A 19,582-nucleotide genomic window follows, 5' to 3' on the forward strand; every position below is an offset into this window, starting at 1 on the left:
GTCCAGTAGCACCTCTTCCCTGCTCCCCCGGTCCAGCATGGTCATTTGCAGCCTGGTGAGGATCGCGGCCGGCTTTTGCAGGCCACTCTGCATCTTGATAGCACGTTCCCTCTGACGCGATCGCGTATGTCACAGGAAACGTGCTACCGAGGTGCTGTGCAGCCTGCGAAGTTTGCTACAGCTGGCCACTATCCTCACCAGGCTCCTTTTGAAGGTGTCAGCAGCGGTTGGTGAGTAAGGGCAGGAGGGGGGAAGCTCCGGAGTGTTCCCTGCCGCCGTGTTCTATAATAGAATTTGGCCAGGGAACAGAAAACACGGCGGCAGGGATCACGAAACCCTAAGTGCGCATGCGCGCTTAGGATTTTATTATTGATATTTGAAAACTAACAAAATAAGCAAAAGTAGCAAAACACTTATTCTTCTCATAATCTGCTACAATAAAATGCATTGCTGAATTCAAACATAACGCTACTTATTTAAAAGTCTAGGCTACAATGACCTGTGAAATCACATAACTGGGGGTTGTGTGTGTGGGGGGGGGGGGGGGGGGGGTTGGGAAAAGATTGACAGTTTTAAAAACCAGTACAGAAAAAAATGTCTACACTGGAACATCTGTGTGTCTACATGAATTGTCAAAAAAAAAGTAATATCACTGCTGTATTAATTTTTGCTAGTCATAAATGAAAGGTTATGGACACCAATCCTTCTACGGTATATGAATGAGAAAGCACACAAAACATTTTTATGGAAAATGTTTGCTGAAAAATATGTGAGAAAAGTTTAGGTTACCCACCAAAGGGGGTTACAAGGTTTATATGTGATGTAAGATTGGTGGCTGATGTATCCCAGGCGGTGATAGCGGCTAACTGTTGTCCTAGATTTTGGCAGCAGTAAACAGAAAGAAAATTGAGTCTTAATAATATACTTCTGAAAGCATAAAGAAATCCACTACAGCAATTTGCAAAGACACATTCTAAATGTACAGTATAGCCATGGTAAATAATTCTGTTTTCTGCAATATAGATAATATCCAAGATATCAAAAGATCCAAAATGGCACTCAAGAATGACATATGGAGTCCTAAACTAGAATAGTAATTTGGTATACAGAAAGAGTCCCTCACTAACTGTCACCTCATAGCACGCTAAACAGACTGATGTGGTCCTGGTGATACTCTATTGCATGCAGGGACTTGTAGCTATAATTTTTTAGGGAAATCAGAATATCAAATTACATTTGGCTCAATCCAATTCCCATTGACCTTGCATTTTATCTTCCTACAATGTATGTTGAGTTTATACCAATATAATTTTTTTTTACTTTATCTTTTGTCATCACCTATCATTACTATAATCATGATTTATTTCTTTTAAATGTTTCTGTCATTGGAAACTTATTTTCATTCCATTTAATGTATGGCTTTGCTCTGACATCTGCCCTTGTTATATTGTAAAATTACATTTTTGTTACACTTTCTAAAAGTAAGTAAAGTTTGAACTTGAACCACCCCCCTGCAAATCCATGAATGTGTTGATGCAAAACAAAACAAAAACCCACCAAAACCTAAAAACCCAAATCCCCCAAAACAACAGGACTGGATCAGGGCAACCCTCTCTCACACCATATGCTCAATCACAAGAGTTCTTCAAAACAAATATTTTTGTCTTTGTAATTTTTAAAACAGGGGTTGCTAGTAAATTAGCTTTTCATATTTAAGCATCTTATACAGGTATATTTCCAAACAGAGGAGCAGCCTAATGGTTAGTACAGCAGGCCAAGAACCAGGGAAGTCGGGGTTCAAACTGCATTGCTGCTTCCTGTGACCCTGGAGAAATCAATTATCCCTTCATGCCTCATGTACAAACTTAGATTGCAGGTTTGATAAGTTCAACAAAATACTTAGGGTCTGATTCTATATACTATAGTATATAGGATGCCCGGTCTCAGCAGCCACCTAAGCAGCTTTTGAGAATCACACATGGGCGTCCTATATAGAATTGCATCTGTGGGATGTGAGAATACCTGCCTGCTTGTCCTGGGATAAAGCAATGTTACTTACCGTAACAGTTGTTATCCAGGGACAGCAGGCAGCTATTCTCACGTCCCACCCGCCTCCCCTGGGTTGGCTTCTCTGCTAGCTATCTGAACTGAGGAGACACGCCCGATGCATCGGGCGGGAAGGCACTCGTGCATGCGCAGTGTGGGCAACTCGAAACTTCTAAAAGTTTCTACAAGCAAGTATGCTTGTGAGATGTCCGCTTCGGGGCTCCGTTGGATGACGTCACCCAGTAGTGAGAATACCTGCCTGCTTGTCCTGGGATAATAGAAAATTTGTCCAAGTAATTAGAGGGTTGTGTAGAAATAATAGCCTCTATCATCTTAGTTAGTAAAGGGATGTTGGCAATTGGATGATAATGAGATAGGACAATGCTACAGCTTCTCTCATACATATAGTTTTTTAAGTTTTGCTGCCAAAAATTTCCAAATGCTGTCTTTATACTTCTTGGCAAAGCTATACAGATCATGTGGTCAAGCAGGGGATATCCTTACACTACACAAGTGAATCAGGCAGAGTTTGTGCAGCCAATTGCAACAGTACAGGTACAAACTTACATACTGCATGAGTTGCAGTTCCTCAATGGGCACATGCTTCTAGTACACATGAAGTAATGTATAATATCAGTTATCCTGAATGCTGAAGCTGTGCACTTCTTTCCTATTTTATTTATCTAAGCAGTAGCTGCTTATGGGTAAGATTTACAGAATGCAATCAGTGTCTGGCAGTGGAATAAAATAGCCACCTAGTGTTACAGCAGCTGGCAGAGCACCAGCAAAGCCAAGGTTTAAATTTTGCTTGAGGTTCCTTCCGATCTTGAGCAAATTATTGTACCTTCCATTGTCTTAAGTTCACTTTCTGGGGCACAGAAATAATTAGTGTATGTGTACATCTCTTACTTTCAATTGGATTTGAAAGGTGAATCAGTCTAAATCTGGGCTGTGGAGTCCTGAGTTGAAAGCGGTAAAAATATAACAACTCCAACTCCAGCTTCAAAACAAGAACACATTATGGTATATATATGTATGGTATATATATATATATGGTAAATTTATCATTTTATACTTGTAAATACATATCTTTGTCCTGGATCTAAAGTTTTATTTACCACTACTTTAGATCAAGAACAAAACATGTAAGGCCTAATATCAGTAAGCGTCAATGCTGGAGTTGGTCAATAGAAAAATAGATGAATTGGAGTCAAAGGTTTGGTGTACCAACCCTCAAGTTCTGGTCTAAATCCAATCAGCAAAACAATTATAGAAAGGATTGGAAAATTTTGGGAGCTAGATTGCCTGGGCCCTAAAGTTCACAATACCAAAACAAAAGTAAAGAGTTAAAAACAGCAAAAATTATTAGAAAAAAATAAATAAAATTTAGGAAAATAACAAAAAGAAGTGAGAGAGAAACATTAAAGGAAATCCATTTTCCATGTCTCCTAAATTATGATTACAGCCTAGGTTTTCTAAATATATTCCCAATGCCTGCTGAAAGGAGAGTTTTCCCTACTTTTTCAAATTTCCAATATTCTTTGATCCATTGTATGGCAAGAATTTCATTCTTATAAGGATAATAGCCTAAATGGATTATCTGTCTGGAAGTTTATTACTTAATACAATCCCAAGCAGGCCATCACAAACGTAGAATACATACAAGAGATTCTGCATCCAAAGAGCTTCCTGATGTATAAATAATCACCTCTCTGGTTTCCTTACCTATGGCAGTCCGGTTCTTTTTGTTAGCTGGAGTGGTTGCAGGAGACAGCTGAGGGGTGTTGGAAGGAGTTGTTTCCAGAGTATTGTTTTTCCCGGGTTTGGTCAGGGGTATTGTTGCCAGGAGAGTATCAAGAGCTATCCTATCTTCTTCTCTCAGCTGGCCACCTGCTATCACATTTCGCATAAACCCTACCTGCAGCAGAATCAACATTACTGCAGTCAGAGGAACATTAGCAGAATTGAAAGTAACCAATATGGTGCAATAGAAAAGATCCAACTTTAGGTCCAAGATTGTTTCCTCCAAAATTGCCTCGACTCAATTTCTTTTTAAGTACATTAAGGATAGAAAAAGGGCAGAAGTAAAAGATGGTAGGATGCAGCATAGGCAGTGGAACGGGACATATCACCAAGGCCATGGCTTGACTAATGTTTTGCCCAACATGGCAAAACAGCTTGGGGGTAGGGCCAGAATTGGGTTTGTCTGTGCAACTATTAAAACCAACAACAACAAAAAAAATAGGTTGGGGGACCTGGGTATTGAAATAGTTTAGGACACTGGGATACATATATCAAAGTGTTAAGTCTTGATAGACAAAAAAATAAAGCTCAAGAACGGACAAATTTCCATTTTCCGTTTAATTCCAAATATTACATCTTTTAATAAAAAGGAAATGTTTTAAAACATCAGTGCTACCTAACCCCCCCCCCCCTTTTACAAAACCGTGCAAGAGGTTTTTAGCGCCGGCAGGCGTACCTAATGCTCTGCACTGCTCAGACACTCATAGGAACTCTTATGATCAGAGCAAAGCATTCAGTGTGCTGGCTGGCAATAAAAACCTTTTATGAAATTTTGTAAAAGGGGTGGTAAATTTCCTAAAATAGCTAAATGCTACCTAAATTCTCTAAAATAGCTACATGCCCATTCTTTGCCATCATCACCAGCAATCATTATCTTAAGCATGAAGATCTACCCAGCAGCTAGTACCCAAACAGGTTTCCAATTCGCAATCTATGTTCAAACTAGTCCATGCTTTCAAAAGAATAAAATGTCAGTGGTGTAGCTGTGAGTGGGCCATGGCTCTGCCACTTTGGAATCGAAACTCACTCAGTTAGCAGCAGTAGCATGGGCTAGTGAGAGAAATGTAAGCAGTTGTTAACATCTACACTGCAGAGTCTACCCATGTTAAATGAAGTCAGGTCCCATTGAGAGTTATGATCCTAAATTGGCCTCTCTGAAAATTTACTATGGCCGAGTGCCTAAATTAATACTCAAAGGGCCAGGGTTCTACAAACAGCACTTAACTCAAGAGGCGCCAAGGAAAACAGCACCTACCACATGTCAGTGTAGAATCGCACCTACTGGCGTCTAAATCAACAGGCGCTGGTAGAAGTGTACAACTTAGGCACCAGTATATTAACCCAGGGTTTTTTCTTGGACTAATATACTGGTGCCTGAATCCAAACCCAATATCTGCCCCAAACCATGCCTACTTGCTAGTAGACACCTCTGTGTAGACACCTACATCAAAAAGTGGTAGGCGTCTACCAGCTAATTAATTTTTTTAAAATTTGTTTTTAACTGTGCTTTCAATTATCAGTAACAATAAAGCCAATTAAAAAAATTAAGTTAGGCAGCCTATAGGTGCCAACCCTTAGGCACCTTTTATAGAATCAGGGCCAAAATGTCACTACATGTTTACATTTGGAGCAAAAACAGTGAGTGTTAAGAGGCAGATTTAAGGTAGGGTGAAAAGTTAGAAGTTTAGCACTGATTTTCAGCACTAGGCTCATAAATTAAGCTCATAAATCTAGGCAAATGAACTGAAGCCTAAATTTTTAATCATAATATTTAACTTCCTACATTATGAATTTTTCAGCTGAAATTTTTTGGGATAAAAATTTAGCTCAGTTTTTTTCAATATTGGGCCCTTTACATGTATTTTGGCTACCCCAGTAAAAAAAATATGAAAGCTCTGATAATTTCTCTCTTAAAACCTCTCGTTATGAAGTTCTTATCCCCTTCTAGTCTGATAAAAAGATCAACCCTATGCTTACATAATAGGCGGAAAACTATCAAAATACCTCACAGGCACATGTGAAAGAATGTTCTCACACATCATTCTCATGTTTGTTTTCTATAAAGTAAAAAGGAAAAATTAATCTTATTCCGGTATTTAGATAAAGGAAAATGATCAAATAATTCATGCACCTGTATTAATACTGAGGGGAGAGGGAATTTCCTTGCATGTCAAACATTATTCAGCTTTCTGGAAGACAAACATCATCTTATCAAACTTGAATATATTACCAGACTAAAAAGCTGCTCATATGTTATATAAACTACTGTCCTGCTCAAGCCTTCCAGAAGGTTAACTGAAGAGAGGGGTGGAGTTTCTACAGCACGCCCGCCAATGATGACCTCCAGAAAAGCAGAAACACAGCCCTGCAAAGAAAAAAGTTTATGCCAAAGAAGTTAATGAGTTTTTAGATTTCAAATTTGAAAAATATGAATGCTTTTATCATATGTACACAATCAAGAACATCAACCTTTTATTTCTTCTACTTCTTTAGGATTCCAGCTTGGGCTGGAATCAAGGATAGATCAGGAACTTTAATTCTAAAGATTTTTGTTCTTTTAAGAATCTCCTCCCAATCCACCTAGCCTGGTAACTGCAGTGCAGTTCTCTGTTGGGAACAAAGGCTGACCATTAGATGTTGCTATTGTGCCATGACCGAGACTACTTATGAATATTGTCTTGGCCTGGAAATCAAACTCCAATCCTCCACATGCACTAGGCAGCACCACCAATGAGAATTAAGGTTATCTAAATTTTAACATGTTTTAGGTGAAAATATGCAAATCATAGGGCTGGACATATAAACACATTAATTCAATTAAAGCATTAACAATTTACCTCCCCTTTTACAAAACTGCGCAAGACGTTTTTAGCACCGGCTGGCGTGCTGAATGCTGTGTGCTTCTCCGATGGTCATAGAGTTTATATAAGTGTCAGAGTAGGGTTACCAGAGTTTCTCTTTAGAAAAAAGAGGACACCTGCCCCCCCCCCCCCAATTCCTCCCCCACACGAACCACATGTCTCCGTTCCCGAGCTCAGGGCCATGTCTGGATGTCCTCTGTGCATGTGCAGACCTCACACACACACACACAGAGGACATCCAGACATGGCCCTGAGCTCAGGGTCTTCCAAAACACAGACAAACTGCCAGGTTTTGGAAATCCCCCCAGTCACTCGGACAGTCCTCTAAAAAGAGGACATGTCCGGGTTTTCCCGGACATCTGGTAACCCTAGGAAGCCAGACTCTCCATACAATGCAGCTCCACAGAAACAGAAACAGTGACACATCCCCTAATACTGTGCAAAATATAAAGATGTAAATTTGAAAAAAACTGATAAGCAACAATAATCACTTTACAAATTAAAAAAATAGAAATAAAACAAAAAATGGAAAATAAGAAAATACAATTTTATTGGACTAATACTGTATATACTTGAATATAAGTCGATCCAAATATAAGTCGAGACCCCCATTTTCCCCCCAAAAAGGAAGAAAAATGGTTAACTTGAATACAAATCGGGCAGCTTAATATTCAAGTGCCTTGCCAGACTCTGCACCCAGTCCTCTTCCTGTCAGGCACTGCACCCAGCCCCCTTTCCTCCCTCCCCTGCCAGGCATTGCATCCAGCCCCCTTACCTCCCTCCCTCCCTGGCTCTGCAGCCATCCCCTTTCTCTACCAAACCCTGTCAGGCTCTGCACTTAGCCCCCTTCCTTCCCTCCCTTCCCCATCAGGCTCTGCATCCAGACCCCCCTCCCTGCCCTCACACCTCCTCTGCCAATCCTTGGGGGTCCAGAGGTGCAGCGGGCAGAAGCAAGCTTTCCGCGCTTCTGCCTCCCTGCTAACTCAGTCAGTGGTGGCTGCTACGAGATCGGGTTTCTTCAGCCGCTGAGGAGCACAGAGCAGGAGCACACTTTGTCGCTGCTGCTCGGCACTGAGCAGCTTCCTGACTGGCTCCCACAAATTCTTTCCTCCCCCAACAAAGTTCTGCATATTTCCCCTTTCTTTCCTCTGGCTTCTGGTCTCCTAAAGCAGGAGCAGCAGTGTTGCCTCTTGTTGGCCGTTCACTGCCACTGCTGCTCCTGCTTTAGGGGGTGCAGCACTTACCAACTGACCATCTCCCCTCATCCCCTAAAGCAGGAGCAGCAGTGAATGGCTGCCGCTCCTGCTTTGGGAGACCAAAAGGTATGGGGAGGAGGGTTGGTCATCAAATTGGCGAGCCCGGGTTTTTTTTTTTATATGAATCGACTCACCAAAGTGAATTGGTGAATCAATTGGAATTGGCGAATCGATTCAAATCGGTGAATCAGGCAGCACTACAGAGAAGGGCATTCCGAACTCTGTGGCTGCCACTGCTTCTGCCGAAGGGTAAGGAGTTCCCTTGATGCTTGCCTTGTAAAACCTGTTCTATGCAAATTTGCTGCAACGCCACCGCCTTCCCACTGCCCCACCTCCAGCGAAAACCGAACAAAAAGGGCCCAGAGGAAAAGCTGCCCAGATGCCCAATAGAACTCCAAAAAGAATATGTCCGGGGAAATCCAGACATCAAAGCCCTACATCAAAGCAGCGCAGAGCATTCAGCACACCGCGGTGCCAGTGCTAAATACCTCTTGCACTGTTTTGTGAAGAAAAAAAAAAAGGGGGGGGGTTAATGCATTAAAATAAAATTAATACTCTCCCTCTTTCCATAAGGGCAAGCATCTGTTCCTTTTTCCCTCTTTCTCCCCATTCCTTCAAATTTGGCATCTTCACTAAGAGAGATCAAACCAGATTGCCTTTGGCCAGCCCTGGGGTCCTAGGCTATTAGGCTAGGACAGCCTAGCCTAATAGCTCCCAGCCATGAAGACAGTAAGTTTGGAAGACAGAAAAATAAATTTGGAGATGCTGAACTGTGGGGGGAGGGGGAAGAGGGAGAAAATTCTGCATATGGTTGGAAGAGGAAAGAGGAAATCTGCAAATGGCCAGGATGCCCAGAAACAGAGATTAGAGCGCAGAAGAGAGGGAATAGAAACAAGAAAAATGATTCAGTTTAATGATTGAAATACATCAGCTTTGAGATTTTACATCTGCTGTCTTTATATTTTGCACTGTACAGGAGGAGAAGCAAGGGGACAATTTATGAAATTAATCTTGTGAATGAAAATGTAATTGTGATTTATCAAGAAATTAAAATTTTTAACTGATGATTGTTTTATCAGCTATAATTAAAAGAAGGGTGTCTAACCCTGATGCTTGAGATCCAAAAACATTTGTGTTGAGGGTAAAAATATTTAAATTCCTTTTATAAAGCTGCGCTATCAATTAGCAGTGTGCAGCATATATCAAGAAGTCCATGGGAATAGAATGGGGGTTCTTTGCATTCAGAGGACTGCTGATAGCACAGGTTTGTAAAAGGCTTTTAACACCAGTGTATGCCGCCCTCTCACAGCGGTGGATTTTGGCAAAATTAGACACCTCTCAAAAAAAAGTGTTTCTTTTGTTTTTACACTCACATTTGTGGCTGTTACCATTTTGCTTGTTATGTTTATTTCTTGTTTGCTCTTTGTTATATTTTTCAGTGAGGTTTTAAAAATATTTTTGCTTCTTTAATTTTTAAGGGTTGTTTTTCTGAATTTTAACTTAGATGCCAAATTTTAGGCACCCTGGCGATGGCTCCTGGAATTTTTCCAGTGCATCTATAAGAATACCCTGAAAACCTGACTTGTTTGCTCCTAAAAACAACTAAAGCTGGCAATCACAAACTTACAGCTTGTCAAAATAAACATTTAGAGTTTTGACTTATTTTTAACAATTTAGTCCTTTTAGCATGCATAGTTTTTATGATTATAAAACACAATTTCCTCCCTCTACCCTCAATTCTTTGATGCTGTGTCCCTTAGATGCTTCTAGTGAAGTCAAACCAATTAGTAGGAAAGTTCAAAAAAAGAAAACTAGCTGAAAACAAACCAAAATAACCAGATCAACTCATTTTCATTTCAGAAGATACCAACCATTGTCCAATTTATACTAATCAAGATAAGCCACTTACACCCCTTCCTTTCTATGTTACTTTTTTTCTATGTAAAGGTATAACTATGAAATTTTCAACAAAAATCCCCTGAAGATACTGAAGGTCCTCTGTTGTGGGCTCCAAAATAGACCCATCTTGTGCAGCGATTTCATGCTAACAAATATTCATTTTATTCCCATTCTACCCCAGGAAACAAATGTCTCTTTCATAACTATCATCTACACATGGATATTACGCTCTGCTTGAAACTCACTTTGTCAAATTTGCCCAGGCTGCCCTTAATCCGTGGATCTCCCTCTTCGGAGCCTGTCAATGCCAGCTGTTGCAAGAGCCGACCCACCTGAATGGAAAGAAGCGTTAAATGAATATGGAGGAAAGAAGTACAAAGAGAATTAATTACACACTAACATAACAAGGTTCAAGTTTAATTTATTTTCTAGTGAAATGCCAAACTTGACTGAGACTAAGAAATTCTGTGGCTTTCATTTCTTATCCTCTTTGAAATCCAAATAGAAATATGAAAATACAATATATTAATAATGTTTATTAAAATCTTTATATACCGCATATACAGCCAAAAAGGATCAAAGAGGTTCACAATATAACCATTTTATCCCAAAACGTGAAGTTACTTATGTGTAGAAGGTGCTCTCCAAGGACAACAGACCAGACAGTCTCACAGCTGAGTGACATCATGGCAATTCAGTTTAGGATGGGCTGGGGAGGGCTTCGAAGGGAACTCCAGTAATTTGAAACATGAGGAAAATGCTAGGCAGACTTTTATGATCTATATCCCGCAAATGCCAAGATGATTTGGATAGGATGGAGTGATCTTCGATGGCAACTCCAGTAGTTGGAACCTAAGAACAGTACCGGACAGACTTCTTATGGTCTATGCCCCAGAAATATCAAAGAAGACAGACAATTTAATTTAATCATGAATTTATAATGTGTGTAACTACTGGGCAGACTAAATGGACCCATTTAGATCTTTATCAGTTGTCATTTACATTACATTAGTGATTTCTATTCTGTCATTACCTTGCGGTTCAAGGCGGATTATATAAGAGTTGTCATGAAGTTACGAAATATATAGGCGGATTACATAAGAATTGTCGTGAAATTAGGTAATACATGTTGGGTAATTTGAACATTTTAGATTTGATAAGTAGAAGACAGTATAGTAGGTGGAGCTTGGGATGGATCTGGTCGTGTTAAATAGATTTTATGTATTTTTTGAAGGGTAGAGTTTTTGTTTCTTTTTTGAAGGTTTTGTAGTCTGTGGTCGAAGACAGCAGATTGGTGAGTTGTCTCTCTAGTTTTGCTGCTCTGGTGGTCATTAGGTTGTCATAGTTTTCTTCGTTTGACATTTTTGGTTGGCGGGTATGTGAATAGTGAGTGGGTTCTCCTGTGTCTGGTTGAGGTGGATTGAGTTAGTCGGTTGTTCCAGTACGTTGGGCTGTCTCCGTTTATAGCTTTGAATAGTAGGCAATAGAATTTGAAATGTACTCTTGCTTGTATTGGGAGCCAGTGTGTTCCTATGTTACTATGCAATAGAGATTTGAAATGTTGAGGTCTGATCTGCAATCAACCTGAGAAAATTAAAAATAAAAACAAAAAAACAAAAAACTTACTGGAGTTGTATTCTAGACACCGAACAAATTTTACAGAACTGTCTGACCAAAGCAGCTGACACATCAAGAATTTTGCTCAAGACAGTAGTGAGAGGTAAATGTGTGGACAGACGACCACATCAAAGCCATGCAAATCTCCACTATCACAGCTGACCTCAAGTGGGCTATCAACGTCACTATGTTCTGACATCACCCCCAAGAGTCAGCCCAGCCTGGGCATAAGTAAAGGAGATGTAATCTGCTAGCCAATTGGAGATTGGGAGTAGCCATTGGCAAGTGCACAACCGATTTGGGCCAAAAAGAAACTAAAAGCTGTATGGACTATCTATGGGCTTTAGTCTGCTCCAGATGGAAAGGTAAGGCTCGCTTGCAGTTAAAGGTATGTAATACACTTTTGCCAGAATGAGCATGAAGTTTTGGGAATAATATTGGCAGAAATAATGACCATTAAAATGGAACTCTTTGTCACAACTTTAAGAAGGAACTTTGGGTGCATGTGGAGAACTACTCTGTTGTGATAAAATTTAGTGTAAGGTGGGTCAGCTACTAGAGCCTGAAGCTCATTGACTCTGCGAGAAGAAGTGACCACCACCAGAAATACCACTTTCCAGGTCAAAACCTTCAGATGAAAGGAGTTTTCATCAGCTGGATGAGAACCACACTGAGATCCCATGACATGATAGGGGGTTTAGTTAATAACAGACCTCTCATGACGCGAACTAGAGGCTGTACAAAGATGGGCTTACTCCCTACAAATGAATGGTAAGCATTAATCACACTGGGGGTGAACCCTCACAGAGTTGGTTTTCAAACCAGACTTAGAGAGGTATTCAAGCAGTTTTGGGGAAGGGCAAGTGAAAGGATCTAAGGTCCTGTCATCACACCAGATGGCAAACCTCTTCCACTTGAAAAGAGTAACACCTCTAAGCGGAGTCTTTCCTGGAAGCAAGCATGATTTGGGAGGCACCCTCTGGCAGGCCTAGAGACTCAAATTCGATGCTATCAACATACAAGCTGTGAGGACCAGAGACTGGGATGCAAAGACCCCTCGTTCTGCATTATGAGGTCTGGAAAACAGTCCTATCTCCACATATGTCTCAGCCAATAAGGTGCAATTAGGATCATGATTCCCAATCTTGCTTGCATTTCAGCAAGTTCTTCTCTACTACAGGTATCAGAGGATATGTGTACAGAAGACCTGTCTCTCAATTCAGAAGAAATGCATCAGATACTAGTCTATCATGTGATTTGAGCCTGGAACAGAACTGAGATGAGTGGCAAAAAGATCCACTGAGGGAGTTTCCCACATTCAGATGATCTTGTGGGCTATACCCAAGCTGACTGTCTGCCATGAAGGAGAGCACACTACCACATCCCTATAGCCCCCTGACACAAGGGGTAAGATCCTTGTTCACATAAAACATTGCAACCCAATTGTTTGTTTGAATGAGAACAATTTTATTCTGTAGCTGATCTCTGAAAGCCTTTAGAGAGTGTTCCATATAGCCTTCAGCTCCAGGAGGTAGATGTGAAAGTATGTTTCCTGAGCTGACCATTTTCCCTGGGTGTGAAGTCCATCTACATGGGTTCTCCCATCCCAAGCTGAATGCATCCATCATTAACACCTACTTAGAAGGTGGAATTTGGAATGAGAGTCCCATGGTCAGATTGGAACAAATGGTCCACCAGAGAAGAGATTAACCCAAGTATGTAGGAATGCAGATGACATCCACTAGATTTCCAGTAGCATGAGTCCACTGAGCTTCTCTCAGATGGAGATGTACCATGGGAGCAACAAGCACTGTTGAAGCCATGTAAGTAGTTGGAAAGAACCTGATGTTCAGCTACCAAATGGGGGGATTAGTATTAGAGGGAAGTAACCTTGAAAGAGATTTGGGTGTACTGGTGGACACAACAATGAAGTCAACAGCACAATGTGCAGCAGCCGCGAAGAAGGCAAACAGAATGTTGGGTATTATTAAGAAGGGTATTATGACCAGAACGAGAGAAGTCATTCTGCCGTTGTATCGGGCAATGGTGCGCCCGCACCTGGAGTACTGTGTTCAGTATTGGTCACCGTACCTTAAGAAGGATATGGCAATACTTGAGAGGGTCCAGAGGAGAGCGACACAAATGATTAAGGGCATGGAAAACCTTTCATAAACTGAAATATTGGAGAGATTGGGGCTCTTCTCCCTGGAAAAGCGGAGACTCAGAGGAGACATGATAGAGACCTACAAGATCATGAAGGGCATAGAGAGAGTAGAGAGGGACAGATTTTTCAAACTTTCAAAACATAAAAGAACAAGAGGGCATTTGGAAAAGTTGGAAGGAGACAGATTCAAAACGAATGCTAGGAAGTTTTTCTTTACCCAGCGTGTGGTGGACACCTGGAATGCGCTTCCAGAGGACGTAATAGGACAGAGTACGGTACTGGAGTTCAAGAAAGGATTGGACAATTTCCTGCTGGAAAAAGGGATAGAGGGGTATAGATAGAGGGCTACTGCACAGGTCCTGGACCTGTTGGGCCGCTGCGTGAGTGGACTGCTGGCCACGATGGACCTCGGGTCTGACCCAGTGGAGGCATTGCTTATGTTCTTATGTAAGTCATCAATCTCAACATATACAGAGCTGTGACCTGCTGGCAGCTTCAAACCTGCGAAGCCAGAGTTACTAAGATATCTACTCTTGTTAGGGGCAGGTAAACTCAAGCTTGCAAAGTATCTAGCAGGGCTCCTATATACTCCAATTTCTTTTTTTTATATAAATCTTTATTCATTTTTAAAACTCACAATAAGTGTAACACAAAATACAATCATTTTATACTTTAACATCACTTAATATATCATCAAATTATAACTCTCATCAAATATCCCCCCTCCCTTATACCCAACAATTTAATCATAAGCAAAAGAAATCATAAAATATTCCCACCCACCCCCACCCCACTCTGGACGTGTAGGAACAAAAGGGAAAAAATTAATATTTATTCTATGCAGAACTCGGAAGTTTATCATGAACCCTAGTAGCTTCAGCACCTTCTGTGCATGGACTCTTGAGGCTTCCTCCAGTCATGCTCTTGATCAGCCAATCGTCCAGATGTGGAGTTTAAGTATTTCATGGTCTGTGCAGAGACACTACTACTACCACTAGACATTCAGGAGCTGTGAGGCCAAAAAGGCAAAATGTAGTACACTTCTCCCTCCAAATTTGCAGGTTTAGGACTCACAAGCTGTTCCTCACATCTGGTGTCCATGGAAGCGAGTCTGTCTGAATCTAGCGGGATAGGATAGAGTCTTGAAAGGGTCTAATGTGTGCTCTGGCCCAAGGGACTACCTCTATGGCTGCTGCCCTTGACCCCAAGACCTGCAGATAATGCCACACTGTCAGAGCCAGACTCAGTAGCAGGTCAGATATATGTTTCTGGAGTTTCTGTCTGTGTGGTTCTGGAAGAAAAACATGACCTACAGCCATGTCAAACAGAACTCCCAGGTACTCCAAGCACCGAGTCTGCTTTAAGTGACTCTTCTTGAAGTTGCTTATCCATCCCAAGTCCTGGAGGAGTTGGACCACTCTCGAGATTAGCGGTTCACCCTCGAGACTACCAGTTCATCCTCTTTCTTGGACAGGGCCCTATCAGCCAATCGTCCAAATACGGGTATAATTAAATCCCAGCCTTGTGTAGGTGCACTGCTACCACCTCCATCACCTTGATAAAAGGTGTGAGGAGCCACTGCTAGGCCAAAGGGGAGAGCAGAGAATTGAAAATGTTGCTGCAGTACATGGAGCCGCAAGTACCTCCTGTAAGCTGGGAAAATAGGAATGTGGAGATAGGCCTCTGTGCTTACCTGTGCCTAGACTATCCAGTAAGCTGACAGCCTGCCCCTATCTGGGAGGGAGGGGCACGCTGCTGATCTAGCATTATTGCACTCTTTACTGGAGATAGAAATATGCTCCTCAGATGGAACAATGGAAAAGATTCCTTTTATACATAGCTTTATTGGAAAGCAAGGGCGCAGGTTATGGAGATTATTCTAGATGGAAATGTTTGGGAACCTTTCTGATTGTCTCTTCCTCACAGAGATCACAGTTTAATTGTTAAACAGATGATTGCCACTATATTATATTAAGAGGAAAACTGGAGAAGAGAGAGATCCAGCGGTTTGCTGCCTTCTGCCCCTGCTGAATCTCTCCCGTAACTCCTGAAAGGACATCTGTGTCACTTGGCCTCCCATGTAAGAACGGAATCTTCGAGAGCCTTGAAAATTCCACACCCCAAACTCTGGGTTGCCCGGGTCTGCTGTCTGACAAGGCCTTAGACTGATGGTCCATAACACTGGCAATCAGGTCATCCAGACCCTTTCCAAATAACATATGCCCCTTAAAGAGAAGCCTGCCAAAGGTGGCCTTAGAAGCACAGTCTCCTGCCCATTAACTGGTCCAAAGCATCCGTCAGGCGGAGATAGAAAAGGCCGACCCCTTGCTCATGACTCTTTATGATGTCATACAGAGCATCTGATACATAATTCATCCCAGAAAGGATCATCTGAGGGTCCTCATCTGCCTCTGAGGTCGGGACCCGAGCTAGCTGAGTGTGGCAAGCATGTACCACAAAGAAAGTTGCGGATGCCGCTTTAATTCCTAAGGCTGAAGCTTCAAATTGACTCTTGAGAACCATGTCTACCTTGTGATTCCAAGTATCCTTGTTTCGAGCATCCTTGAACAAATCACACCTCCTTCACTGGGCAGGGAAGTCCATTTGGTGACCTGTGCCACCAGCAAATCCTCCATCAGCTGAACAAACAGCTGTTAAAATCCAGAGCCATGGGGTAAAGCTTGGCCATAGTCCTGGCCACTCACAAGGACCCTCTGGAGACTCCCAGTGGTCAGTTACTAGTTTCATGATGTCAGGATGTGAGGGAAAGAACATGGTTGGAGTCACTGAGCCGCTCATAATTGAGCACTGTGATGTAGCAACTGGCAGAAATTCCAGCTGCAATTCATACAGCAGCAAATTAGCTATTAAAAACATAAGAATTGCCATACTGAGACAGACTGAAGGTCCATCAAGCCCAGTATCCTATTTCCAGAGTAGACAACTCAGGTTCCAATTACCTAACAAGATCCCAAGTAGTAAAACAAATTTTATGCTACTTATCCTAGGAATAATGGCACGGGGACAAATTTTTCCTCAACCTCGCAGGAACTCAATTTCCCTGTCACCACAAGTTTTGTCGGTGTCCCTGTCCCATTCCTGTAAGCTCAGCCTTAATCACAGAAGCCTCAAACACTTATGATTTTAAAGTGTTTGAGGCATGTGGAGATGAGGACAGAGCTTACAGGAATAGGACAGGCAAATAATTCACTGGGAGAGAGGGGAGATGATCTGAGACAAAGGGAGAAAAGGGGGGGGTGGTAGAAAGGAGCGCAAAGGGGCACTAACTTGGGAAATAGGCGGGAGGGAATAGAAAGGGAGAATTGTTGGGCATTAGTGTATGAATGAGAGGGAAAGAGATGGTGCACATGAGGAAAGGAAGAAAGATGGAAAAAGATGAAAATTGGGCAGAGAGAGGAGTGAGGTAGAGATGAATGGGGAATGGAAGGATGAGAGGGAGAAATTTTGAATACGGTGATGGAGAGGGAACAGAGGGACAGATTGAAAGGGGGAGGAATGTTAGACATAGTGATGGAGGGAGAAATGTGGCATTGTGCTGGAGGGAAGATACAAAGAGAAATGAGCATGGGGCTGTTGGGCAGTAGTGAAAAATGCTGCACATGATCCAGGGGATGAGAGAGGGAGAAATGTTGGATGTGGCAGTAGAAGGAATGGGAGAGATTTGCATACAATGGAGATGACAAGCATGCAAATCTGCCCCATGCATAGTCATTAAGGCTAACCTGATTGGCTCGGTGGTCCTCCAGGACAGAGTTGGGAGCCACTGATGTAGAGAACTAGACTCTACCACGGAAACTGCATCCTGGGAAAATAAGTGCATGGAATCAGACCTTCCATCCTCCTAGTCAAGATCAGACTGGACACCCTGGTTCAGCTCAGAGTCCTCGTTTGCACTTGGCGCAGGCTGATGACTAATCCACAATGCCACCCCCAATGTCGTGCCATCAACAAATGCTAGGATGACCCAGGCAGTTTAAGTAAGCATTCCACATCAGGCTCACAAAATCCAGGGTGAAGCCCTGCACAGGATGTCTCGATGACCCCAGCAGGGACTCCCCCTGAAGGTCCTCCTGGGCTCCGCAGCGTTCACATGTCTGCACTTAGTCAAATCTCCTTTGGAGGGCTCTGGAAAGGGCCATTCCCTTGGGTTTTGAGCTTCCTGTGGATCCCCAGCCCTGAAGGACTCAAAAGCTCCCACCCCTCCCCTATGTGCCCTACAGCACAAAGACGCTTCTCGGCCATCCAGCACAAACTTGACATGATACAGGGATAGAAAGGCCTGAAGGGTCTGTCCCTATAAATTTTAAGCAAAACCAAGGGATTTTGAGGCAGATGGAGGTTTTAGAAAAAAAGATAATTTAAAATCCAAGATGGCCACCACCAGCAAATTTACACTAGAAACAGCTTCCCTGAAGTTCAAAAACTACAGGGAAAAAGGGTTTTAGAAGAGGATGACTCTAGCTCTGGCCTAGAAACCCTCAAATTTCACTTTTCCAATTCCCCCCCCACACACACACACATACAATTTTCCCCATTGGCTATACTAGTCTTACTCACTGTACCAAGTGGTGCCTACATACCTCAGTTCAGAAGTGCAGCTGGAACCAAGTCTCAACCCCCAGAAACTCTCACCATAAAGGGGGGGTAGACCATGCATACGGTCCACTTTTAATCCCAGCCAAGGTTGGAAGGAGCCAAACAGCCTGTGCTCAAGCTCCTGATAAATCAGGGATGCAAGCCACTACTGAGGGGATGGCCCCCTGAGCTCCAAAAATATTACAGCTGTGATATTTTGCAAGCAACTTGCAGGTTCAGATGCATAACCCAAGCGTTCAGGATTACTAGACACATTGCACTAGAACTTCTAATAGCACACGCTTAGTACTATAATGCTAGGTTTTTACATTAGATTTTCAGAAATAAAATTGCCATACCTGCATCAGATTGAATCTGGCCACCTCATTTATTGGAGCATCAGATATGATTCCATATTGCTCTGGGTTGACAATCGCTGGGCAAATAAAACACACCAGGAGAAGATCAGTGCACATGGCTTTCACTTCACCAACCTCAAGTTTATCCACACATGACAACGTCTTGTACATCTGAGACACAATCCACCTGAGGCTATGTGGAAAACAGTATGTGTTCTGTTTGAGGTATCCAATAAACTTGTTCACCAAAGTTACTAATTTGGCTTCATTGGAGTCCACCATCTCTTGGACTTTTTGTCTGAATTTCTCTGTGCCTTTTTCTCCAAAGAGCTTTTCCTGCTGTGTGGAAGAGAATCTGTCCAGTAATTTGCTTGGGTCTGTTTCTAAGTGGTCTTCATCTTCTACCAGCAGCTGCATGATAGGCTCATGCAACGTGGCTGTAAGAAAAAGTTTAGCAGAGAAAAGGCCCTCAGAAAAAAGCTTGAATAAGATGCTGAAGGCACAGGTACCTCTTCTGAGCAGTCGTCTGGGGTTGTCACTTTCCTTGAGTTCAAATTCAATCAGATACCTCAAGACCTGCAGGAGATAGCTCTCATCCTCCTGCATTATGCAGTTACCATAGAGGGAGGTGAAAACTGTATGGATGACACTCTGAGTGTTCTCCTGGTTAAGCTTTTCCCCAGCAACCAGGCATGAGGCAATCAGCCGTGGGTTTTCCCGAATCCTGTTCAAGAATTCTCCATAGGTTGTCTCCTGAAATCCTAATTGTTTGTAACCATCAACAAAGTGTGTGTTTTCCAGGATTTTGGCATGTCGGCAACATTCAGCAGGTGAAGCATCCACACTAGAAGAAAATTTATCAATACCATTAAATTTAAATTAGACATCCCAAATTTTAATCAAAAGGTCATAATGAATTCTAAAGCGATACTTTTCAATCCTTCAATCTTCAAACTGGAAATACCAACATAATATAAAATC

At 42.2% G+C, this 19,582-nt stretch overlaps 1 protein-coding gene across 13 annotated transcripts in view; it reads right to left on the reverse strand.

Annotated features, from left to right (window-relative positions):
- GAPVD1 (GTPase activating protein and VPS9 domains 1) overlaps positions 1–19,582 on the reverse strand; it is a 189,433-nt gene that overhangs the window by 113,993 nt on the left and 55,858 nt on the right. For 7 of the 13 annotated variants that reach the window (XM_033960247.1, XM_033960249.1, XM_033960252.1 and 4 more), the window contains exons 3-7: positions 18,602–19,445; positions 10,111–10,197; positions 6,080–6,214; positions 3,772–3,964; positions 794–874 (exon numbers count right to left, since the gene is read on the reverse strand). In XM_033960247.1, coding sequence (XP_033816138.1) covers positions 794–874; positions 3,772–3,964; positions 6,080–6,214; positions 10,111–10,197; positions 18,602–19,445 — 1,340 coding nt within the window. The remainder of the gene's footprint in view (positions 1–793; positions 875–3,771; positions 3,965–6,079; positions 6,215–10,110; positions 10,198–18,601; positions 19,446–19,582) is intronic. The other 6 variants (XM_033960259.1, XM_033960256.1, XM_033960254.1 and 3 more) reach the window with 1 other exon arrangement.

This window comes from Geotrypetes seraphini, chromosome 10, assembly GCF_902459505.1.
Source record: "Geotrypetes seraphini chromosome 10, aGeoSer1.1, whole genome shotgun sequence".
NCBI classification, from domain to species: domain Eukaryota; kingdom Metazoa; phylum Chordata; class Amphibia; order Gymnophiona; family Dermophiidae; genus Geotrypetes; species Geotrypetes seraphini.